This window comes from Ursus maritimus, unplaced genomic scaffold, assembly GCF_017311325.1.
Source record: "Ursus maritimus isolate PB19 unplaced genomic scaffold, ASM1731132v1 scaffold_27, whole genome shotgun sequence".
NCBI lineage: Eukaryota > Metazoa > Chordata > Mammalia > Carnivora > Ursidae > Ursus > Ursus maritimus.
Window position 1 is genome coordinate 36,404,662 of NW_024425230.1, and position 25,493 is coordinate 36,430,154.

Genomic DNA, 25,493 nt, shown 5'->3' on the forward strand with positions numbered 1-25,493 from the left:
GTCTCTTTCACTGACGAGGTGGGAACGACAGTAAGTTGGCCCTACCCCAGGTTCTGTGACCCCTGTGAAAAGTCCTGTCTGCTAGGGGTGAAGTTTCCAGGGGCCCCCCCCTTGCTTGGAGGGGAATTTGCAGAGGGTGGGCGTGGCATGGGGGGAGAGTCACGCGGACCAGTGCCTCCACCCCCAGTATCAGGACATGCCCTGATCAGGGCAGCAAGAGGAGGCTGACACCCACAGAGATGGGCTGGGAAAGAGGAGAAGGGTGTCCCTGGGGTGGGAGGAGCCCCGTGGGCCATCACTGTGCAAGTGCCCAGCCCCAGCTGCCCTCAGAATCCCAAGCTGGGAGTTAAAGGGTCACCAGATCTATAAGTGAGAGCACTCACTGTCTTGCCAGGTATGACGTGCACTGGACAGAGATGGGGGAGAGCCTCTGCTCCCCTCAGAAGCTGGGGGGGAAACAGGACTCCCTCTGGACTCCAACCTGGCCTCCTCCTCTCGGAGACCCCTCACCTTAGCTCACGGAGGTCCTGAACACCTGCCTCTCTCAGCAGGGAGTGGCCTCACTGCCTGGTACCCAAGAGTCCAAATCGAGCCCTCAGGGACAGTGGCTTGCAGAGGTCCCCAGAGGGATGGGCAGCAACAGAGAATCTCCTGGGGGCCCTTATTCAAAATGTACATTCCTTCTGGAATTCCGTAGGGGTGATGTTGCATGACACTGAAAATATACCAAGAACCAACGAACTGCACATTTCACCATGGTGAGTTGTAGGTTGGGTTAATTTAATATCAATTTTTAAAATTACCCCAGAAATGTATACTGCTGAGCCCTACCCCGGAGACTCTGACTCAGCGGGCCTGGCAATCTGCATTTAACACACGCCCCAGGTAATTATGGTTCCAGAACAAGACTGGAAACTCTCAACCCCGGGAGCCCCGGTTTCCACATAATGCTGGGCCTGAAAGTCCCACATCCTCCTGTCAATCTCTTCTTCATTTTACAGATGGGGAAACTGAGGCCCAGAGCAGGAAAAAGATCCAAAGCCCTTCCAGGATCCTCCTGGAATTCTAACAATCCTTCCCTCGCTAAGAGCAGGGTCCGCTACAGAGAGGGTCGCTGCGAGGCAATGTCCCTTGGCAGTTCTGCTCGGATGGGTGGAGTGGCCCTACCTTTTGGCAGATAATGGGAGGGGAAGCTGGGGGACCCTTCCTGTCTGCTGCCCCGCACAGAGTTCACAGAGCAAAGACATCTACCATCTCCCCACCTGGGCCTGAAGGAATCAGAAAGCCAGAGGCGATGGAGATTTTTTTTTATTATTGTTATTTTTTAAATACGAATTATTTCCAGCCGGAAGGCAGAGGGATGAGGGCCGTTGGAGGCCTCAGGCCGCCGGCACCCAGCCAGCCTCATAAATGTCTGGCAGCTGGAGGGAGACTCAGCTCATTGCTATCGAAATGAGCTCGTTACTGCTAATTTCCCTGGCTCACCAACTGATGTATCCAGTGTGTTCCTGAATCCCCTAAAGACGTTTCCTAAACCACCCTCAAGGGATCTGCCAAGAGTCATAGAGTGTAGGCAGAACTTCAGGGTGGCCTCAGTTTCCCCAACCAAAATGTAGGCAGACGAAAAGGGAGCAAAGATAGTTCATTCAACTGCAGCTAGGTCAACTGCAGTTCGGGTCAACCGTTCGCCCACAGGGCCGCGCATTCCTGCGGGTGAAAGGGAAGACGAGAGGCCAGTACAGTCTCGCTGCTGACACTCAGAATAACCCTCACCACTTACCAAGCACCCACCGTGTTCCTTAGGACAGTACTAGGCACCTGGGATAGACTGTCTCTCTCATTTACACAACCAAGCAAACAGGGCATTATCACTGTCATCTTACAGACGAAGAAACCAAGACTCAGACAGGTTATGGAACGTGCCCAAAGTCACACAGCCAGTCAATGGCAAGGCCTTCCTCTAAAGCCAATACCGTCTGACGCAAGAGGAGGTCAAGCATGGCAGGGATGGTACTCACCCGCAAACACACACACACACACACACACACACACACACACACACACACACTCTGGGCAGGGTGTGCGAAGGCTCTTCCTTACCGGGAGTTCAGAGGAGAAGGCAAACACCCATTTGCCACCCCAGGCTGGGGTGACCAGGGAAGGCTTCCTGGAAGAGCCCCACCATTCATGCCCAGGACTTCTGAAGCTCAAAGGAGACAGTGATTCACGCCACCCAAGCTGGATGTCCACACCTCCCTGGGCCAGGCCCGGGCCGGGAGCAATGCAGTCCAGAGGACTGGCTGGAGAGCAACCAAGAACCAGAGCCACAGCCCACCCTGTGGGCAGGGCCCTCCTCACAGCTGGGGTTCATCTTCCCACCTGGGGAGCCAGGTGTCCGGCTTACCAGCTGCTACGGCAGTGCTGATAGATCCTAGGCTGGAACAGAACACAGCCACGAAAAACAAGGTTTATGAAGCGTGTTAATGACACGGGAAAATATTTATATAATGCTGTGGGGGAAAGGCAGGATACAAAATTGTATTTTTTTAAGAGAAAAAAAACTTTAAACAGAATAAGCCAAATATTATTAACAGTGATTATCTCTGGAGGGTAGGATGACGGCCCCTTCCCTGTGTCTCTTTGCACTTTTCTATGCTTTCCAAATTTTCCATAATGAGCCACATGATTCTCAGAAAAACAAAAGCCATGAGGTGTGTTTTAAGCTTAAAACACTGGCAGCCTTTCCTGGCCCCCTCCCTCACCAAGGGCTCTCCGGGCTGCACACCCACGTCCCTGAGCAGCGCCACCTGCCTCTGCCTCCAGGAGAAGGACCAGGGAGCCACACTGGGGCACGGAGCGCTGGGGTAAGGCTGTCTCTGCAGGAGGCCCCGTGAGTGGCCATCTGAGGCCCCGGGAAGATGGACATATGATGACAGATGTCCACTGGCCACCTCTAGTGTCCTCAAGGCTGCCAGGTCAAGTGGTCCACACCTGGGTTCCGTCTGCAGCCAAGTGAGGGCCTTCGATCCCTGCAGGAACACCTGCATGGCCTCAAAGACATCACATAAGTATGCCCAGCAGCCACCGTCTGTGACCTTGCTCCAAACGAAGGGGCCTGCTCCTTCCGCATCTCGGCCCATCATCAGACCTGTCCTCTGCGCCCACATGCAGCCTAAGCCCCACACAGAACTGCTCCCTGGGCAAAGCAGGGTTGCCGGGAAACATCTGGACGTGTGGGGGTGCCACATGGAAAAGCGATTCTAATCCGACAGTCCTTGAGGAGGGGGGCAAAGAAAATGTGACCTTCTATGGCCTGACGTCACAACAGCGAGAACACACACACAAGAGGCAGGAGACCCGAGGACGAGAGGAAGCCAAGCAAGGTTAGGGTTAGGGTTAGGTGTTGCTCTCCTTCCGAACTTCCTGGATGGCTGTGACACTCACGTCGTGCGCCACCACCCCCAATGTTCACGGGGGTCACACAGACAGACTGATAAGAGTGGCCCGTGCGCCATCACCTGGTGTCACATCCGGAGCCTGAGACTGGCCACGTCCCCCTGCCACACACGCTCAGCTGCGTCCTCGCCAACCTCTCCTGCCTGACCTCCCCTGGATCCATAGTCCTCTCTGCCCCCCAAGAATGAGAGCTCCCAGGGGCAGGGGGCTGTTTTATTCATCCGTGCCCCCAGCCAGTGATGTAAAAAATCATCTCTCGGTTATATTTTCCACAGAACTGAATAGGAGGCTTCAGAGAGCGATCCTCCTTTTGCAAGCTGAAGGGAGTTCTGTGGATGGATGGTGGTGGGGCCGGTTACACGACGTGAACGCACTCGATGCCACTGAACGGGACACTTAAAAACGGTTAAAATGATAAGTTTTATGTTATGTGTATTTTACCACAATTTTTTTTAAAGCCATTCTTTTAATACCAAAAGAGCAAGCGCCCTAGGCCTCTCCTAAGTGGGGTCCTGGCCCCCTCCCGCCTCCCCAGCCACTCAGCCTCCTTCTGGGCCATGGCCTGTTTCAGAAAGGGGGAGGCTGCCCCCCTCACTTCCTTCCGTGTTTATCCAGAGGAGTTCTGGGAAGCAGAGGCTCAGCCCAGGCCACTGGGGCCCAGCTCCAAGGCTCAGGGCCTGCCATAGGGGCCTTTTTCCACCTACCCAGGCCCACAGCTGGCACTGCCCAACTTCCTGGCTCACTTGCTTTTTTTTCCCTCTAGTCATTATAAACCTGTTTACCTTTGGGCTGCACAGGGCCTAGGCACAGGCAAACAATCTTAAGTGTCAGCCAAGGAGAGGAGCAGCAGGAAAAGAGGGGACCCTCCTGGGGACGATGGAGTAAAGAGGAAAGATGGGACCCCACTCCCACAACAAAATCCTTCCTTCTCCTCCAATTCAATACCCATTTACCAAGTGCCTCGCTGTGCTAAGCACCACCATCGGACATGGACAAGTACCAAGCTAGCGGTGAGAGGAGCAAGCAGACCCCTCGCTCGTTCCCGCGCAGAAATGAACTGCTGTCCCTGAGTCTTTGCCATGAGGTGATGGAGGATGGCGTGACCGGCTCTGCTGAAGGGGTCAGGGCAGGCTCCAGAGAGGAGGTGCATGTGAGCTGGACCTTGGGAAGGAATAGGAGGAGTTGGCCAGGAGGACAAAAACAGACCGGCGGGGCATTCCAAGAAGAGGGAACGGCAAAGCGAGGGGACCATGAAAGAGCCTGGCGTGCAGGCAGCCTGGGGCAGGGCTTGCGTGCCAGGCCAAACTTGTGCCGGCGGGTGGCAGGGAGCCGTGGGAGGATGCCGAATTGGGGAAGGTGACGAACAGGCCGGGCTCCCTGCCTGTCCCAAACACATTCCTGGGCTCAGCACAGGGCAGGGGCTCTGGGGTAGGGAGAGACCCCTCTTGGTCTCTGGTGTACTCCTTTCCACATCCATGCACGTGGAAAGCTGCGGGCCCAGGCCGATGAGCCTTGGCCCTCGTTGCATCTTCCATTCACCTGGGGTGTTTTTGAAAAGACCAGAGGTGGAGGGGTCCGACAGAGACTCAGGCTGCATTGGTTGGAGCGGGGGCCCAGGCATCAGAATTTTCCAGAGCTGACCACATGATTCTAATGGGCTCTGCTATCGGCAGCACCCTTACGAGGCCCTGGCAAGATGCTGCCTCCCAACCCCTTTTGTGAGTGCTGCACCCATCGGGGTTGAAAAACGTAAGCGTTTAGTGTCAGTCCCACTCGAGTGTACATCTTAACTCCCCGTCTTATAGGGTACAGGACCCGGACGGCACGGTCAGGTAAAATGCAACGTGCCCGTTAGAGTGTGAATTTCAGGTACACAACACGTAACTGCTCCCCCAGTACAACGTGGGACATGCTTCCACTAAAACTGGATGCTGCTGTTGATCTGAAATCCAACTGTAGCTGGACACCCTGCACTTTCATTGCTCGATCGGGCAACCCCTAGACCTAGGGCTACTTCACATCCGGGAGGCTCGGCCACCCCGTTCGGAACAGGGAAGTCGCCAGGTGAGGTGCTTGGCACTAGGCCAGCAAGCAGCGGGTGGGGGTTCCCTTTTTCTTCCTTGCTTCTCAGAAGCTTGTTTGAGCAGAGATTTTTCCCCCATCTTGAAAGTAACAAGAGAGTCCCATCTATATCCATGTAGTGGGTGCCGTTGCTTGTCCCACCCGGGTCTCCGTTACCCCCGGCTACTGGGAGGTCGGGGCCGCTAATGGCTCCCAGATGCCCCTTCTGGGGAAGATTGTCCTGGTCAGGCGTTTATAGTCCCCCAGCATGGGGGGCGGGGTGCGCGTGCGTGTTAACACACATACGCATACTGACGGCCAATCACTGACGCGGGAACAGAAGACTGACCTCTTGGCTCGAGGTGCACTTCCAGCTCCAGAGCTCCCGATGGGTGAGGCTGAGGCCGGCCTCCAGCTGAGGCCACAATCCTTGCTGCCCTATCCTGCCTCCCTCACCCCCTTCTCCTGAGAACATGTCCCCCAATAAGCCACATCTGTCCACATCCCCCTCGCGGGTTCTGCTTCTAAGAACCCAACCTAAGCTAACACCCACTCATTCAACAATTATCAAGATGGCTTCATTTAGCCCCTTTTATTTAGTTATTTGCTTGTTTGTTTTGGCTGAAGTACCTCATATCATTTCCCCTACGTCCTTCATTATGCATCTGTAAAAAATAGGGGCAGGCAGGTTTTGACTTCCTTCCCTGATTACCCTCCCAAAGGGAAAGGCTCTTGTGGGGGAAAGAGCCTTAACTGCCAGCAGTGCCAAGGGACAAAGACCAGAGGCCAACCAGGCGGGCACCAGGGCAGCCGCTCTGGCTCCAGCCCAGCCCTGGACTATGGCACGGCTTTGGTGGCCAGCAAGCCATGGTCACCCCAGGTCCCACCTCTTTTGTGTGGATCAAGAGCTCTGGGACAGTGTCCCAGCATCCTCTTGGGGATATTGCCAGGGTCTAAGTTTCTCTCTATCCTTAAAGGGGAGGTCGGTGTGCAACAGCCAACCCAGTCGCGGCTCTCCACTGCCCAAAGCTGCCCGCCCTTCTGCCTGGAGCCCAGGCAGTCCCACCAACCAGGAGGCCCAGGTACGATGGCTCATGCTCGCCCAGGCCAAGGAGGCTGCTGTGGAGGGAGAGGCAGCGTGGACGGGTGAAAGGGCACACCAGCTTCTTTTTTTTTTAATGGTGGTAAAATACACATAATATGAAATTAACCACCATTTAACCATTTTTAAATATACAGTTCAGTGGCAATGAGTACACTCACCACATTATGCAGCCATCACCACTATCGAGTCCCAGGCCATTTTTCTCACCCCAACAAAAAGCCTGTGCCCATCAGCAGCTCCTCCCCATCCCACGAGCTTCTGAGTTCAGAGTAAACGTGGGTCCGAGTCACGGCTCCTCACTTGCTCCGTGTGTGCCTCTGGTAGAGAAGTGAAACCTCTCTGAGTCTCGGTTTCTTCATCTGTAAAATGGGATGACTCAGAGAGGTGCCGGGAGAATCAAAGCAAATAGGCATTAAAAGCCGAGCTGCTCCTGGCCCCATCCCAGGCCAGGCTGGGTCCTCAATGGCTGAGGACTCGCCTCGTCTCCCTTCCCCTCTCCCCCTGCTTGTACCCTTCAGGTTCCTAGGCTGTCTGCAGTGCTAAGGGGAGAGGAGGCGGCCTCCCTCTCCTCTAGGCAGAGCAACTGGAACGAGCACTAATGGGTTCCAGTGTTTTCCTCAGCCATGCCCAGACCCGGTTCCAAACCAAAGAGTTACAAAGGCCTTTAAACTCCACACTTGGGGTGAGGTCAGCCAAAACCCGCATTTCCAAGCACGGTGCTTTTATACTTTGAAAACAGCCAAACGTGAACTGGCCACTTCTGAGGGTCACAGCGCCTGGCAGCCTCGTGGCTGCCAGCACTGATGGCCGCCTCCCCAGCCTCTCCCTCCCTCCCGGCTGTGGAGTCACCTCCCACAGGGCTGTCTTTCCCCATCTGAATCAAGGGTGAAGGACTGGATTTGGGAACAGGAGACCCGTCCTCTCGTCAGGATCAGCCCCTGTGTGACCCCAGGCAAGTACCCTCCCCTCTCATTCCTCTGCAATAAGGAGAGGGTTCCCTCGGATCAGGACTCAGCTCCCTTCCAGAGCTCCCACCCTGTAGTTTGTGTGAACGTCAAGCTCAGAGCTGGAAGGGATTTCACCAGGTCATCTGATCCAGTTCTCTCCACTGCTTTCCACTTCACAGACTGAGGCTGTGGCAAGTCACCCAAGATGCCACATGTCTTAGTAGGACAAATTCACACTTGACCATCTTAGGAAATGTCATGGGGCAGAGGTGATATTCCTGAGTCCAGGAGAAAAAAATAAATCTCCATTTTGGAACTCTTCCTCCAAAACATGGCACCCAATACCAACCACCCAAGCCATTGAAATCCTGTGCTTACAAAGTCAATATTTAAAAACTACTTGTGTTTCTATATATCAGTAATAATTGGAAAATGATTTACAATTTAACAAAAATACCAAGAAATATGAATTACATTGGTAAAAATGTAACAATGATGTGCAAGATCTATATTCTCTGATGAGAGAAACGCAAGACCTAAATATATGTAGAGGTATACCATATTCATTGATGGGAAGACTTAATTTTGTCAAGATGTCAATTCTGCCCAAACTGACGTATAGAGTCCATACAATCCTAATCAAAATACCAGCAGGCCTTTTTGTAGAAGTCAACAACTGATGGTACAATTAACAGAAAAAATGCAAATGCTTACAATAGCCAAAACAACTCTGAAAAAGAATGAAGTCAGAGGATTCATATTAACCGCTTTGAAAACTTACTATTACCAGAGGCCACATTAATCAAGACAGTGTGGTATTGGTAAAAGGAAAGACAGGTAGAAAATGAAACACAACAGGAGCCAGAAAGAGAACACACATAAGATCAATGGATTTTTGATGAAGGGGCCAACATGACTTAAAAGAGAAAGGGTAGTTTTTTAAAAAAATGGTACTAGAACAATTGGACTTCCATACACACACACACACACACACACACACACACGTGCACACACATGCACACAGAACTTAAAACCTTATCTCACACCTTATACAAAAATTAACTTATCACGGATTATAAACCTAAATATAAAACCTAAAACTACAAAACTTTCGGAAGAAAACATAGGAAAAAATCTTTATGACCATGGGTTTGGCAGAGTTCTTTATACAACACAAAAAACATGAAAAGAAACAATTAATAAATTGGACTTCAGCACAATTAAAAACTTCTGTTCTTCAAAAGATTCCATTATGAAAATGAAAAGACAAGCCACAGACTAGGAGAAAGTATTTACAAAACATATATCTTTTGAGAGGACAGAGAACCAGAATATATAAAGAACTCTCAAAATTCAATAAGAAAGCAATCAACCCAGTAGGAAAAAATGTGCGAAGACCGAAACTGACACTTCACCGACGATATACAGATTGCACATAAGTGTATGAAAAGATGTTCAACATCATTAGTCATCAGCAAACTGTGAACTGATACCGCAATGACCTACCACCACACATCCATCAAAATGACTCAAATAAAAATCGACGGCCATCAAGGACTGGTGAGGACATGGAGTAACTGGAACTCTCCCGTGCTGCTGGTGAGACTGCAAAATGGTACAACCCTTGGGAAAACAGTGGAGCAGTTTTTTATCAAGTTAAATATTCCTTTAACCATACACCCAGCAAGCCCACTCCTAGGTATTTACCCAAGTGAAGTGAAAACTTACGTTCCCACAGAAACTTGAAAACACATTTACAGACAAAAATACTGGCAATAACTCAAATGCCCATCCATGAAACAACATGGCTGAATATCAAAGCATTCTTCTGGGTTAAGGGGAAAAAGTACAAAAGGCTACTTGCTGTATGATTAAATTCGTAGGATATTCTGGAAAAGGCAAAACTAGAGAGACAGAAATCAGATCAGGGGTTTCCAGCAGCTGGGGGTTGGGGTAAGGGCTGACCGCAAAGGGACACCAAGGAACTTTTCAGGGTGATGGAAATGTTCTATATCTTAGAACATGGGTGTGTGGCAGCGGTTACATTAACTGTCAAAATTCCTGGAACAGTACACTTTCAAGAAGTTTTACTGTATACAGATTATATCTTCATAAACCAAAACAAACACTAAACCCTATGCAGCCCCATGAGGACTTGTCTTGTTTCTCCAACCAGCCTGTGGACTTATGGACAGAATGAGGGGGTGGTTCCACCTGGAGAAGGGTAGTAACTTATCCAAGGACACAAGCTCTGGAATCAGGCAGATCTGGATTCAAACCCCACCTCTGCCACTAATTAGCTTGTTGCCCCTGGGCAAATGACTTCTCCCCTGTAAGCCTCAGTTTGCTTATCTATAAAATGGGATACATAGTAACACAACCGACCTTACTGAAAGGGCATAAGGAACAAGAAACACGTACTGTGTCTGCCACATGTTTCACCCTCAAATTTTGGCATTATTACTATTTCTATGACAATTGTTATTTCTGTGAAAGAGCCAGGACTGAGTTTCAGGGAATGGCTCCAAACCATGTCTTCCTGCATGAGGTGGGCTATGCCAGGGACCAGGGCTACCAGTTTCCTAGTCACACCCCAAAGGGACAGAGACAGACCCAGGTCCTGTCCAGAAGGCATTCACACAGTCTGGTCGGGGATGGGGGATAAAGTCAAAGCCAAATCAACTCCTGTCAAGGGAACAGTATGGAGGTGAAAACCACTGAACGTTGAGAAAAAAAAAAAAAAAAGAGAGAAGCCGCTGTGGGCTGCCCAATCCCTGAAGGCTTCCTGGAAAAGGAAGGCTTTTAGTCTGCTTCAAAGGGCAGATCAGATGTCATTAAATCAAAGCAAAGGAGCTCTCAGGAAGGGGAGAACCAAAAGATCCCTCCAGCCCTCACGTCTCCCCCACCCAAACCCTGGCAAAAAGCAGCAGGCAGCCCGCAGCCTTGGCACTGCCTTCCAAGCAACAGCCTTGGGCCAAGGGGAGGTGCAGGCACGACAGCAGAAGGTCCAGGCACCATGCGTCAGCCGGGTACCCACATGTGTCCCCACATCTGGGCAGGAGGGTCCGACGGAGGGCTGGCCTGGAATGCTGGGCTTTCACTTTCCCCTCTTCTTCTTCTTTTTTTTCCCGTGGACCTGAATTTGGGATTGTCTGGGGAGTGTTTTCTTAAGCCCAAGTGTTTTTCCTGCAGCCGAGGCCCGCCCCCTCCTGCCCCTCCTGGGCCGTGGCTAAGCAGTGGCCAGTGAAACTGCCTGGCTCGGGAGGGCCGCCTTTGATGCGTGCCCCTCGGCAGACTTCAATGTCGCAGTGTGCACGGCCCCTTTAATAAGTTATTTCCGTGGAAAACCCTGGTAACTCGGTCATGAATCAAGCCTATAAACACCTCAAACCCATCAAAGCACCCAAGAAAGGGAGGGGGTGGGCGGGCAGAGAAAATCTCTTACGGTAACTCACACACTGCTCCCTCAGAAGGGCTCGGCTGCCCTGTCGTCAGAGGCCCCTCTGGGGCACAGCCAGCCCGCCCAAACAACGACAGGTCACCCCGACGCCCCAGGATCCAAGGCCCCGAAGGACACTGCCTGTCTGTGTGTCCCAGGGACGGTGCAAGAGTCCCAGCCCAATGCCCAGCAAGATTTACAGCCCAGAGCGGCAAACCCGGCCGGCGGCCCCCGGGGCACAGGAATGTAATAGTTTGGCTACCGGTGAAAGGCCCAGTTTATTGGAAACACACTTCTTTTCCAATGTTTGGTTTCCTTTCACTCTTTTCTCCTTTTTGTTTTTCCCAGAGTGCACCACCCAGGCCCTTTGGAAAGGGCACGGAGCTAAAAATCCTACCCTAGGGGTGAAGCCGGGAGGTGGGGTATGGGACGTGAATCCATGGGGAGCTGCGGGGCCAAGGTGAGGCACCGCCCCTCTCCAGTCCCATCTGTACAATGGGTGGGACGAACCGAGCGTTCATCCTAGAAGGGTACAACAGCCTGGCAGGGCACGGAATAAAGCTGACCACACATTCAATGCACAGCCCAGCGAGTCCACTCCCGGCTAGATGTCCTTAGCCCCAGAAAGGCCCGTCCAAGAATACGTATCGACGCGTCATGGGTAGGAGCCCCAAACTGGGAACTGCCCAGGTGCCTATCAGTAGTCAGATGGATACGTCAGCCTAGGAGAACCATGGTGTGTGCCTATCCAGCAAGGAATGAGCACCCACAGGTATCCAGGACAATATGGATGAGACTCATGAACATTCTGGTGCATTAAAGAGCCCACAGGCTCTCTGGGCTGGTGACTGCCAGAAGCACGGGGGTGGAGGACGGCGGTCAAAAGGTACAAAACTCCAGTCATAAGATAAATATCCCTGGGGATATAACGTACAACATTGTTAACAGTACTGGATTGTAGATTTCAGAGTCGCTCAGGGAGTAGACCTTAGAAGTTCTCATCGCAAGAAAAAAAAATTGTCAGGAGGTGGTTATGAACGTTTAAATGTATGTGGTAATTGCTTCGTAACATACACATACACCGAACCATGCTGTACACCTAAAATGAACACAGTGGCATATGTCAATTATATCTCAATTAAACAAAGGAAACGAGAAGAGCCCAGAGCATAGGTTTCCATTCACACCAGCGTCAGAAACAGGAAAACGAGCCTACGGTATTCCAAGTCAGAACAGAGCTCAGCTCCCGTGCGGAGGGGCGGTGGGGTGGCACATGACAGGGGGCTTCTGAGGTCACATCATGTTTCTTGATCTGGGCAACAGTAACACAAATATGCCCAGTTTGGAAAAACTGCTCACTTGTGACATGTGTGGTTTCCTGCACACGTATTATATATATATATATATATCAATAAAAAGTGTACATTAAACGAACAAAACTCTATACTCCTGGGCTACACAAACCCATCCGCTAAGGATACGGTCAATGCGCCCATCAATCAATAGTATTTCTGGAGCACCCAGCCACGGCCCACCACAGAGAAAAGTCTGCTGCCCCCAAAGTGGCATTCAATGCCCTGCCGTGGGCCCCACTTCTTACTGCCCTGCCAGGGTCACTCCCATTCCCAGACAAGCATCTTCCCATGGCCTTGCCTTTGCCCAGCAGGCCCCGAGACCTGGGGTGCCCTTTCCCCTGTGGCCTGGTGAAACCCTCTGTCTGACCTTCGCCCCAACTCCACTCCCAGCATCCCCTGAAGCTGCCTGGGCCGCCTCTGTCTCCCAGCCTACACTGTTTCCTGAGGAAACAGCATTTACCCTGCCTCTCTAAGAGGCGATTTTTCCCCCCAATCTTTCCAGTTAGATTGTAAATTTCCTGAGAAGGCCCCGCCTTGGGTACCTTGGCCTTCATGCCATCCTGTCCCACAGGCTGATGCTTGATTACCAAGTCACCTCGTTACCACTTACAGAAACTCAAATGCGCACCCGGCATCATACATGTGGGGCCTCCGTGGTGGCCGTGAGGTGTGGCCAGGCCCACTTGTGAGAAGTGGAATAAGGCTGCAAAAGGGAGGCTAAGTTATTACACTGCCAGTTACAACACCTGTTTTAAGATGTCTTGTGCGCCCATCCCCAGAAGTGGTCAAGTGTAGGCTGGGGGCCCAGCTACAGAAAAGGCTCCTGCCTTGAGGGGAAGATGGCCTGGATGCTCTAGGTCCCTCTAGATCTGGGTTCTTAGCCAGATATGACAATCACCTGGGGAATTTTTAAAAAATCCTGATGGCCTGTCCCTCCCCAGCCACTCCAGGATAGGGTCTGAGCTTTTTAAAAACTCTTCAGGGAACTCTAACGTGCAAAGAGGGCGGAGAACCAATGAGTTAGACCGACTGACCCATTTTACAGATGGAGAAGCCAAACAGAAGCAGTTTGAGACCACCAAGAGATGTGAGACAGAGCCAGGACTGGGAGCTGGGTCTCCTGGCCCCCAGGCCAGGAACAGCACTATCATTAAACTCAGAAGGAAGCTTCGGAGGCTCTCTCTGGCCTTTGCCCTGTGAGGAAGAGGGCAGGCAGCTAAGACACAGCTGGGCAGCCAGGTCAGAGGCGATGGGCCCTCTCTGCCATCCTCAGCTCCTCTCTCAGGTCAAACAGCACTGGGGACCCCAGAAGCAGGGTTCCTCCAACCCAAGTCACGGTTTCCTTGAACCAGAGACAGACGACATGAGCTGAGAGAATCGAGGGGTGCGGAGAACCCATGGTATCCCCATGAAATCTGTTGTGTTTTGTTTTAAACCCTCTCGGGGGACCGTTCTGTGAATCACAGATACAATCCCAGTACCTACTACACACCGAGCCCTGAGCTGGGCACTAGGTGGGGGAGACCCAGGCCCTGCCCCCCCAACAGAGTCAACCCCCCAAACCCTACTCCCAACATCTGCCCCAAGAGCAGCCTGGAGTCCTTGCTTTGTAAAGTGTCCCCTCTCCTCCTGCCACCCTGGGGGTAGGCTGGAGTGACCCTCCACATCCCTCAGCCTAGCAGGACAGAACCTGAGGCCCAGAGCAGACATGTGCTTTACAGAAGACCATACAGCCACCGAGCGTAAGGCTGGGACCCCGCACAGCAGCTGGGGAGCATATCTCCTCAGTGCCAGACATAAGGCAGCGGACAAGAAGGTGAGCAGAGACAGGTGGAGGGGTGGGGAGAGACACAGTCTGGGACTTCCTGGGGTACACACATCCTGATGGGCTGATACAGACAGCCTGTCTACAGAGGTGCGCCTCTGGGAGCCCCCATTTCAGCCTGTTCAGCCCAAGAAGCCAGAGCCAGAGTGAGAACAGGTGTACTTGGCCCCCACCTCCCTCCTGACACTCCCTGCTGCCCACAGCTGTCCACCCCCACCCCCGATGCCAGGCCGTGTGCTGGAGCCCACCTTCTCCCCCACCTGGCATGGAAGGCCCAACAGCCCTGTGGCTCCCAGCTCTGTCCTGTGCTGGCACAACCCTGGACGACTCAGAGAGATGAAAATGGTTTCCAGGCCCCTATCTCTGAGCACCTACCTCTCCTTTTAAAGATCAATTAAAGTCCCGGCAATGATTCACCTCGCAGTCTGGGGCAGTGGCTTTGATGTCTGCTCCAGACATGAGACCTCTGTTTTTCCAAACCCAGAAGCTTCTACCACAGGGTGAGGGTAGCGTCCCTCCCTCGGGCCAAGGCAGCCCCGGCTTTGCAGGGATGCCACCCGTAAGGCCTTCCCCTTTCCAGCTGAGGGTGCCAGGCCCTGACAGGGGTGGTGTGGGGAAAGGGCCCATAAACACCAGGAATTCTTTCCACAAAGGGCAACTGGGAAAGTGATGCATCTCCACTTCCCTTGGCAGCCAAGGGCCATGGAGGGAGAATGTTTCATATAAAAACATCTGACAAAGTACCTTCAGGATATATTTTCTGCATCAAAGAAGGAGCTCTTGGCAGCAGCCACTCTACCCCGACAAGGAAACTTTCGAGTGCGGCTCCCGATTGTTACAGACGCCCAGGGAAAGCGTGCCAGCGGGGACAGGAGGAGGGCGAGCCACAGAGCCCGGCAGACAGATGGTTGTGATTAGGCTGGATGCAACCAAGTGTATTTTCTGGAATTTCAGGTCTCCTCAGAAAACCTGCTGGTTCTCCCGGAGATGTAGGCTGCCTGAGGTGTAGTGAGGGGTAGGCACTGGCTGCCTCCAGCTCGAGCCAAACCACCCTGGGCAGGAACAGGACCCCCCCTTGGCCCCACAGCCCCCTCTCGGAGACCTGCCCCCCCCTCCCCCCGCCATGCCTCTGGTCATTCATGTATCCAGCCAGCAGCCATCCAATGAGCACAGCTGCTCTGGGACCTGGTGAGAGTTGTTCCTGCCAGAACTCGGGTCCCCGGGGGGCACAGAAGCACCAAGAGGAACCAGAACCAAGTCGGTCCTGTACCTTCCAGGGGGCGGAGGGGGCACTGGGCCAGACATGGGAAACCCCACAGGGGCCCGATGGCCTGAGTTCTGATCCCACTTCTCCTGGCTTCTAGCGGGATGACCTTGGGTACATTACTCAACCTCTCTGAGCCTCAGTTATTTCTCCTTTAATTTGGCTACTAAAAGTAGCGACCTCACAGAGCTGCTGGGAGGATTCCATGAATGAATACAGGCATGGCACTTAGAGGGAGCCTGGCACGGAGCTCTGCGTTTACTGTGATTCTCAAATATGCGTGATGATCTTATGTGTTCTCTCTTACTCTGGGTCCCTTTGTCCCAGGCAAAAAAAAAAAAAAATAATAATTTATTCCTTCATTCATTTATTCCACAGTGACCTCTGGCTATGGGCTAGGCCCCATGCTGAATGCCAGACAAGGTCCAGAGCCAAGCATATCCTAGAGTTCCTCTGGCCCCAATGACCACAGTCCCTCTGTTCCAGTCCATTCCTCCAGATTGAGGACAATGTCTCTGGATTCCTCCTCTTCCCCTATTCCCCCATCTCTCACATACTCAACTTCCAGCCATAAACAAATTCAGAACACGCAGCCACTGCACACCTCCCTGCTTCTGCACGAGCTGTGCCTTCTGTCCCACAGGCTGTCTCTAGCTCCTTGGTGAACTCCTAGCCATCCCACAAAACCCAACCCAGAATCGCCTTCTCCTTGATGCTTTCCCTAAACAGCCCATTCCCACCCCAACAGCGTCCCCTGCTCCTGCTTCTGTGCTGGTACTGAGCCTCACCCGTATCTCCACAGCACTTAGCACAAGAATCACTCACCAGTCTTGGCTTGCCGCCTACCTTTCCTTCTAGACCATTAGCTCCTAAAGGGGGAGGTCCAGGCTTTCTTCACTTTACATCACCTGCCACTGGCACGCAGTAGGTTCTTAATAAATGATCAATACATTGACTTGCCATCCCAAAGCCTACCATCAGGAAACACACCAGCCCTGGGTTCCTCTGTCAGGAACCCCAGAGGGTATAAGGCTGTGTGATCTCAGGCATGTCAGTTGCCCTCTCTGGGCCTTGGATTCTTCATCGGTCAAGTGTACCCTTACTCCAGGCCCCAAGCTTTAGTGCTCTCAGGGTAGGGAGGTGCAGGACGCTGAGCCCCTCCCTCTGCATGGCCTTGTCCCAGGCGCAGTTTTACTTTGGGACAATGATGGGAAGCTCAGGTACTGCAGGCCAGAAGCCCCAGCTCCATGCACAACCCCGAGGCCCAGAACACAGCATTGCCGAGGAGCCCCTGAGATCAGTGGCCCAATATACAGCTGAACAAACTGAGACAGGGGATGTGAAGTGCTTGCCCGAGGTCACACCACAGGGTAAAGCTCCAAGCCAAGCCTGGAAGCCACTCGAGCATGTTGATTGCCATCCTACACTGCTTCCTGCAAACCAGGTTAGCCACACCCTGAGAAAGGGCAAGGAGTCTGGGGCCATTTCTGAATTGGAGATGGCAAGCTGGTCCTGACCCGGGAGCCCAGCGTCAGTCCAGGCCCACCACTTCCAAGCTAGAGCCTGACCTGGGGGTAGGCAGAGCAAGTGGGGGCCACACGCAAAAGCCATCTTTTAATCTGTGGGGACGATCTGGGTTCAAGTCTAATTGTGTCTGGGTACCATCAGCCTCGAACCCCAGGTAAGACTTCCTTCCTGCTCTCCAAAGCCAAGTGAAACCCTCTTTGCAGCTAAAACTCCCCCGCGCTCCCTCCCATGCTCCCTCCTAAACCACTCGCCTGGCATGCAGCACCCCAGACCTACAGCCAGTAAGCACTGTCATGTGACAGTGATGTTATCCAGGCTCTGCCTGTCAGTCACCCAGGTGCGATCAGTTTGTAAAAACTGAGCTGGACACTTACCTGTACACTCTATATTATAATAAAAAGTTTTTAAAAAATATTACCCAGGCCCTGGCCTTCCCCTGCCTCATCTCCCTCCAGCACCTGGTGCTTTGTTTACTAACCCTTCTAAATTCCTTTGCTTTTTCAGCCTCAGGCTGTTTTCACACCTCCAGACCTTGGCACCTGCTATTTCTTCTCCCTCGAACACATTGACCCACCCCCAAACCTTGTCTCTTTTGTAGGCTCCTATTTATCCCATTAAACCCAACTTGGATATCACCTCTTCCAGGAAGTCTTCCTGGGCTGCCTCCCTACCACACCTAGGGTCAATCACTAACCTCTTCTTCCTCTAGGACAGCCTCTTCTACTACTTCTCATTATCACCGTGTCTTCACCTGTCTGTGAGTACCATGAAGATAGAGAGAATGTAATTTGTATCTCTGCTCCCAGCTGCCAGCCCAGCGGCTGCCACGCTGTCGCGGCCACATCTACCATATGCTGTGTGCCAAGCCGTGGCTGATTCACAGGCATCATCTCATAGCGGTTAAGTGCCTGCCCCAAAGTCCCACAACTAGGAAAGGGCACAGCTGGGACTTGAACACAGGGCCTCGAGGTGCACAGCCCATGCTCTTCAGCCGATTTCGCTAAAGAAACCCAGCACACACTGACTAAACTGAACGAAGCACCATGGAGAACAAAGAGCTCTAGGGTTTGTTAGACGGGAGTGCCTGAGGAGAGCATCTTGGGCCCTAGATGGAGGGAGCGGCTGGAAACAGTACTGTGCACCAACGCTCCTCTCCCAGCTTCCGTAGGCACGGACGATGAACACCAAACAGCAGCAACCCCAAAGGGTACCTCTTCAGAGACCACGGAGATGAAACGAGGCAGGTGTTTGGGCATGTGAACCCACCAAGGTTGTGACCTGGCTCTACTTGCTTATGCCTGCTGTGTGGCCCTCACCTCCTCTCCTAACCTCTCTGAGCCTCTGTTCCCAAACTCTGTCCATGTACAGAATGCAAGAATCCTAGAGAATGGACTGTGCCCTCGAGAAGCGTACGGTCTGGTTGGGAGAGGACAGACACCCACATGCAGCTGAGCTCCCGACCCCCCACGTGATCCTATCAGCTCCCTTCCTTCGCTGCACCTTTCCCTCTAAAAATGAGGGGCTCACCCTCACTGGCACAGCTCTAAGGGAACAGCATGCTCTGACGAATGAGATACCAGGACACACCTCCAAGGTCAGCCAAAGGGACAGCTCAGTCCCTTACTGGCAGCTTACGCCATACCCTGCACACAGTGGGTGCTTAATAAAGTGCTCGAACAGTTATCCAATAGGCACGAGAATAGGATACCATGGGGAGTCACTGGTTCCTGAAGAAGCGGGCCCAGGGCTGCACCCCCCCCACCCCCCGACCCCACGGCATGGGAGTGAAGCAGGCCCGGCTTCTAAAGCAACACAGCGCTTCAGGCTCTCATTAAGCGGCCGGACGCTCACTCAGCACCCAGCACGGGGCCTGATCTGGCTGCTCCTTCTCACCCAGGCCATAATGCTCCTCCTGTCGTGTGCATTCTATTCTTCTAGCCTAGAGCAGCTGAGGGCCAAGAGAACCCTGTCCTCTTCCCTCAACCCTCCTCAGAGCAGCCGTGCCTACATGGCCCTTCGTCCCCTAATTCCCTAAATTATGGCATATTCTACCTTCACAGCAGCAGGAAGGGTTGTCAGCCAGCCACTCACACCTTAGTATGAATTTAACCAGCTAACCTTGTTGTCCTCCCCAAACTAGACTGAAATCTAAGGAACAGGAGAAAGGGAGAGGTATTGCCATGGAGGGGGTGGAGATAGCCTGAGGGGGCTTTAGATAGTCAAGGGCAGCACCCCAGGCCCTGAGCTAGGCCAGGATTCCAGATTGTCAAGCTTCTGAAGGCACCCCGAAAGGGACTTCTAGGCTTCCAGGACTCCGGGCGTCAGAGTCTTTGGCTCTAGTGGAAGCTCTATGTTCTGCCCCTCACCGAGCAATCTTAGTGGAGTCATCTGTCCCCTCTGAGCCTGTCTTCTGTTTAGCAGGGATCATGCACCTAGGAGCTGTTCACCAGATCAGAGGAGTGTCCCGTCAACCATTCGGCAGAGAGCTACAGTGAGACCCTCTCCTGTCCTGCCACCCCCCTACCCTGCCACCCACGTGTCCTTGCCTGCCCCGGCGACGACTGCACCTCAAAATGCCCACCATCCCCCTAAAGTGGCCTCAACAACAGGACAGGAAAGTGAAGTAGAGACCTTGGAACTGGATAAAAATAGACAGTGCAAGGCAAACAAGAGTGGGCTCCGTCCCGGGGCTGCAGACGTTCCGCTCAAGAGAGGGGCCAGGCTCTCAGGAACGGCAGCCCCTCGGGACTCAGGGAGACAGAAGGCGCTGGGGCAGCTGGCCGGTGTGGTCTCCGGGCGGTCTGTACCACCTTGCCCGATGGTGACAAGGATGAGCACAGAGCTCTAGACCTGTGCCCACCCTTGCACCCCATCCCCGGTTCTTATGCAGGGCCAGGCTGTCCCCGGGCTCTTTTGATCATGCTCCCTTGCCCCTATCCCCCACCAGGGTGTGTCTCCGGGAAGGGGATGGGAACCCTAGCTGTGGAATGCCAGGCAGGACCCTCAGGGCACGAAGGCTGGGCAGTCACACAGCTCGCTTGGGCTCCCAGCTGGAGCCTGCCACTTACAATTCAGGAATTTGGGCAGCTGGCCCAGCAGTAAGCCTCAGTTTCCCCACCTATAAAACAGGGGGAATCACATCTGTCTCACTGGGTTGCAGTAAGGAGTCAATGAGATGGAGAATGACCAGCTCTTAGCAAAGCGCTAAGTAGTGAGTGTCATAAGTGTCAACTGTTGTGAGCAGCGGCCTTATTATCTGTCCTTGAACATCAAACACCCTGGCCTGGCCTGACACATTCTGCCTGGCAGCTTTCTGACCTCACCTCCCGCCCTGCCCTTAGGCAAGCCCCGCATTCCAGCCTAGCCCAGGTGACTCCTGCCTTCACCCATGGAGACTGTCACCCCTCTAGGCCTTCTCCTCACCCTGCAGAGCCTCCATCCCTGAGCCTGTCCTCCAGGGTGACAGCTACCACAGCCCCAAACCTAGGAGCTCCCAGGAGGCGAGGGCAGTGCCAGCCCAGTGGCCCTCTGAGTCCCACAGCACAAGGAAGCTGGAAAAGTTGACCAGCGAGCCCCCAGAATGGGAGGAGACGCATGACATCCCCGGAAGGTGTGACCACATAGGGAACGTTCCACTCACCTCTTGAGACAACCTCAAACTCAGACCAAAGCCCAGCAGACCCCGTTTGATCCCCCACCCCCACACCGGACACCCCAAACTTCCTCCTCAGCTCCTTTAGCCCCTCAGAATTCCAAGCCACTGGGCGCCAAATTTTCTCATGCGAACCATGTGGGCCTCATCCACAGTAAACAGCAGCAGGGCTCTGTTCACTGGCCAGTACCACACACCGCTCTGGGATGACTGGGTGGTAATCCGAGACACCGGGCCAGGCCCAGGGCCCCAAAGGCAGCCAAACCTAACAGCCCCGGGGTCTCTGGACGTGTCCCTCTAGAGGGCGCTCTCTCCCGGTTCTTGTTTGTCCTCTGGGGTCTGCTCCTTTCTGCCTGAGCCACACACCCAGCCAGCTCTGGGAGGACACAGATCCGAAGAGACCATAACTGCAAATAGACCCAGAGGGTGGAATTCTCGAGCATCTCCGCAAATGGGAGTTTCCACCATTAAGGGGCGGGGGGAGCAGAGAATGTCGAAAAGTTACCCATCCATCTAGACGACCCATGCCAATGCAATGCACCTACATTAAGTACATTCCAAGGGTCGGCAGGGGCGCAGAATAATGCATTCAGAAATACCATTCAGCCTCTTGCTTCAAAATCCTATGTGGCTTCCATCCACACAGGCGCAGAAGAAAAAGAATGGATTAAAATATTAACTTCCTGTGTTCATCTGGTAAGGTCTTTCAGGGAAAGACATTGTAACCAAGTAGGGGCCGAAAGGTACAGAAGAAAACCCCAATCAGAGGGGCCACCAGAGACCAGAAGGCAAGGGGGACCCAGAAGACCAGGATGCGAGTACCAGCTGTGTCATGAGCCCCACACTATGGGAGCCTGGGCAAGTCACTTCCTGCTCCAGCTTCTCATTTTCCTATCTTTGAAACAGGTGTACTAGTGTGACCTCCCATGGTTGTGATGGAATACAGAAAGAACGGGGAAGGGCTTGGACCTGGGTAATGGCCAGGCAGCCACACGCAGCCAGCATCGTGTCCCCCTTAGAGTCATGGGGAGGGGACGGCAAGAATGACAGCCAGAATTTCACATAGGGGAATGGAGGCACTGGAGGTACATTCCGCCCTTGCAGAAAAGGGGGATGGGACAGCAGTCAGGAGCACAGCAGCATGGTGGGGAACGGCTCTGCTACTATGTAACCCGGGGCGAGTACTTTACTGCTGTTCTGAGAGGATGCACATACAGGGCCCAAGCCGAGGACATGGCCAAAAGGAAGCACTCCATAAACAGTTATGGTCACTGCTGTTGCCATTACGCCATGGGCATGGGGCAGGGGAAGGACAGCTCAGATGTACACAGAGGCCCTCACCCAGAGAGCCAGCCATGCCCACTTGGGAAGCAGCTCCAGCCTGTGGCTGTCCCGCCACGCAGCACAGACGCAGGCCGCAAGCCCCAGCTGTTTTCCTAGCACACCCATCCGCCATGCTCCCAAACGGTCCCATGGACCTCGGCACCAGAGTCCCTCCTGGCTCCAGATACCCCCAGGTCCCCAACAACCTCTCACTTCTTAAGGAAAGCTTGGCTTAGGTATTCCCGGGAATGGGAGGATCCCTGTGGCCAACTCTTCATTGCAGGGGGTTGGGGGACTCCAAACTGGGGTTCTCTCTGCTTCCTAGCCCAGCATTCACTGCTCAGCGAGAGACATGGAAACCACCAGCATTTGGCAAACTCCTCGCTTGCCAGACCCTCCCCCAAGCTCATTCTACCCACTCTATTTCCCGTCTTCTGTCCCTCCACGTCCGTCTCTTCCCAGAGTGCGGACAGGAGGAGAAAGCCACAAAGATAAATGTATACAAACACATGCGTTTTGTGGCCTCTCGGCAGCTGGGAGAAGAGGCTCCCCTGATACACTGAGGGGCGGAGGGCTGTGCTGGGCTTTCACCAGTTCCACGAGAGACAAGGTGGAGACAACTGGTGAGCATGTGGCCAACAGGCACTTTCAAAGTGACCATCTTTAGATCTCATTCATTCCGATTGTTCTTAACCCCAAGGACGCCGGCGACAGAGACAGTGAGTCCTCCTATCTAAGAGGAAGGAGGACAGCGGCAAAGAAAAGGAGGGAAGGGATCAAAAAGGCCTCCATCGAGCCCGCCCTCCCTCCCACCTGTCCCCTTCTGTGACGTTCAACACCGTACAAGGACAGACATGCCAACCTGAGAATTCACCCGGGGCGGTGATGAGGGAGTTGGTGGCCTCCGTTTCAGTGTAAGACAATGTGGAATCAGATAGATCTACGGAGGAAAGAGAAAGACAACTTAGTTGGCTGTGGGGCATGCCTCTCTTCTCTCTCGCGCATCTGTGTGTGTGTGTGTGTGTGTGTGCGCGCGCGTGCACCCGTGTGCATGTGTATGCGCACACAAGGGCTTACAAAGGGCACCGTGTCCCTCCCAGCTTTCTGATGCCACTCTGTAACCTCGTCCCATGATCACACGAGACCAGGCCAGCCAGCCCTGGAACTCCTCTGGAAAATGCTGACTCCTGCAGCCTTGGCACCTGAAAAAGTCTCAACTACTCTGACCACAGAAATAACCCAAGTTCAGGGGACTGAGCAAGTAGCAACTTGGAGCCTCCGTGGGTAAGGTTAAATTAAGCCCCTAAACAATTCATAGTTGCTGTGCTTAATTACCACCATTAAAATTCTTCAAGTTGTTCCTTCTTGCTTCCTTCCTCCTTCCTTCCTTCCTTCCTCCTGCTGGAGCTGGGGAAGCTCTGTTTTAACAAGTTACCAGCCACCCTCACTCTGTCCCACTTGCACCCCTCTAATTAAGGGCTCAAGCATTTGCTCCCAGATTAACTTTTTTTCCCTCTTCCCTCCTCCACTCCTTAACATCCAAACCTGCTCACAGAACAACTTTCAACGCCTGGACTGGTTTTTTTTAAGACGTTCATTTTTTTTAAAGTAATTTTAAGTGCTTCATATGACGTGCATTATTTGTTTTCCCCTGTCTGCAGTGCAGTGAGATGGGGAAAGGAAAATCTTTTGCACGTTTTCTTTTGAACGCTGAGCTGCTACCCAGACAAGCCGATGCCTTTTTGGGCAGGCGGACTCGCAAAATTTTTCCTCTGCTCCCAGCCACGAGGTGTTGTCCGTGTGAAGGAGTCATAAGGCATGTCCTGTGAGGCTGACAGCTCGTCACCTTCTTACCCAGATCAACCCAGGTCTGGCTCAGCTGGTCCCACCTGGCTCAGGACAGCCACTCCGAGCTGGGGATTCCTGGGACAGAAACCGTTAGCCAAGGCCCTGGCTAGTTAGAATTCCATTCGGTCCTGCAGGATTTTTTTTTTCCCCTTTTACCACAAGGTTTGGGGAACGGGAAGATGAAACATTAACCAATTTGGGGTTTTTGTTTTGTTTTGTTTTGTTGTTTCCCACTTGCCAGATGCTGACTGGGTGTTCTGGGTTTTATTTTGGTTTTTTTTGGTCTCATGTGATCACAGAGGCTTAGAAGTGAACTGACTTTTTGTTTATGAAAAAGCAACAATGCAAGGAAAAGAAAATAATACAAAAAATAGCTCGGACTATTTATCAGGGCACGAAAAAGTTATCTGCTGGTAAAATGTGTTAGGAGGGAAATAAGGACAGATGGAAAATCTCTTTAAAATAAAAATAATACCCACAATGCCCAAGTGGGAACTTCTTAAGAGAGTTTTGCTTTTCACATCTAATGGTCCCGAAGTGTTCAGTGCCCCGAGTCTTGTCTGAAGTAGCAACATTGCAGGCTGAACCTTATTTCCACGGGAGCCGCTAGAGAGCCCCAGTGGACAGCTTTGTAAGTGAGGGTCCCAGGAGGGGGAACGGTTTCCATCTTTCACGGCTCATGAGGCCCTATCATGCATTCTTCCAAAGCCTCCCATTTACTGCTTCTAGTGACCCCTGACATCGGAAGCAGGGCAGTGGCTGGTGGAGAAAAGAACACTCCCGACCTCGATCACTGCTCAAGTCCCACGGAGGGACCCTGTCTGGAAGCTGGGGCCCCAGGCTTGCATCCCACCTCTGCCATCAGTCATAAAAATCAGGGCTCACCAACTTTTTCTGCAAAGGGCCCCACTGTAAATAAAGCTTTCAGCCTCGTGAGCCACACGATCTCTGTTACAGCGACTCAACTGAGTCACTGCAGTGCAGAAGCAGCACAGACGAAGTGGGAACGGGGGCACGCGGCCATGCTCCAGCAGGACTTTCTGTATGGGTGCTAGACTTTGAATTTCATATCGTCTTCACACGTCAGGAAATAGTGTTCTTTTGATTTTTTTTAACCATCTACAACAGTACAAACCGTCCTCAGCTCACAAGCTGTACGAAAACAGCTGGTGGGCTGCAGTTTGCAGACTCCTGAGCTGTATGACCACCAGCGAGTGTCACTTCCTCTTTCTAGGCCTCAGTCGTCCCATTTGTAAAATAACCCAGACACCTGTTGACTTCCAAATGGTCACTCTGCAGGGCCAGGCGTGGTCTTGGTTTTTGCTGCTTTAGCACAGGCTGACCCGCGATTCCTCAGGGCAATGATCCTTGACATTCAAACGGAGGGGCTACATTTACTAAGAACACTTGGATTTTTTTTCCCCTCTAATGGAACTAGGGATCTCCTAAGCGACTAGTGCAATTATGTTGACTTGGGAAATGCTGAGACAAGCCCGTGAGGGAGGGATGGGGAATGGCTGAGCTGAACAGGGGGGATGCTCGTGGGTTTCCGCCTCAGCCCTGCTGCTCATTAGCTAGGGGGCCCTCTCCATCCCTCAGCCAGATTCCTCATCTGTGAAGTGAGGGGGTCCCACCAGATGACCTCTGGGGTTCCCCGGAGAGCTAAATAAAGCTCCTCCATCCACGGGATG

At 52.9% G+C, this 25,493-nt stretch overlaps 1 protein-coding gene across 1 annotated transcript in view; it reads right to left on the reverse strand.

Annotated features, from left to right (window-relative positions):
• The window catches only part of SMAD6 (SMAD family member 6), a 73,578-nt gene that overhangs the window by 37,548 nt on the left and 10,537 nt on the right, over positions 1-25,493 (reverse strand). Inside the window, exon 3 of the mRNA XM_040643076.1 lies at positions 22,817-22,894. Coding sequence (XP_040499010.1) covers positions 22,817-22,894 — 78 coding nt within the window. The remainder of the gene's footprint in view (positions 1-22,816; positions 22,895-25,493) is intronic.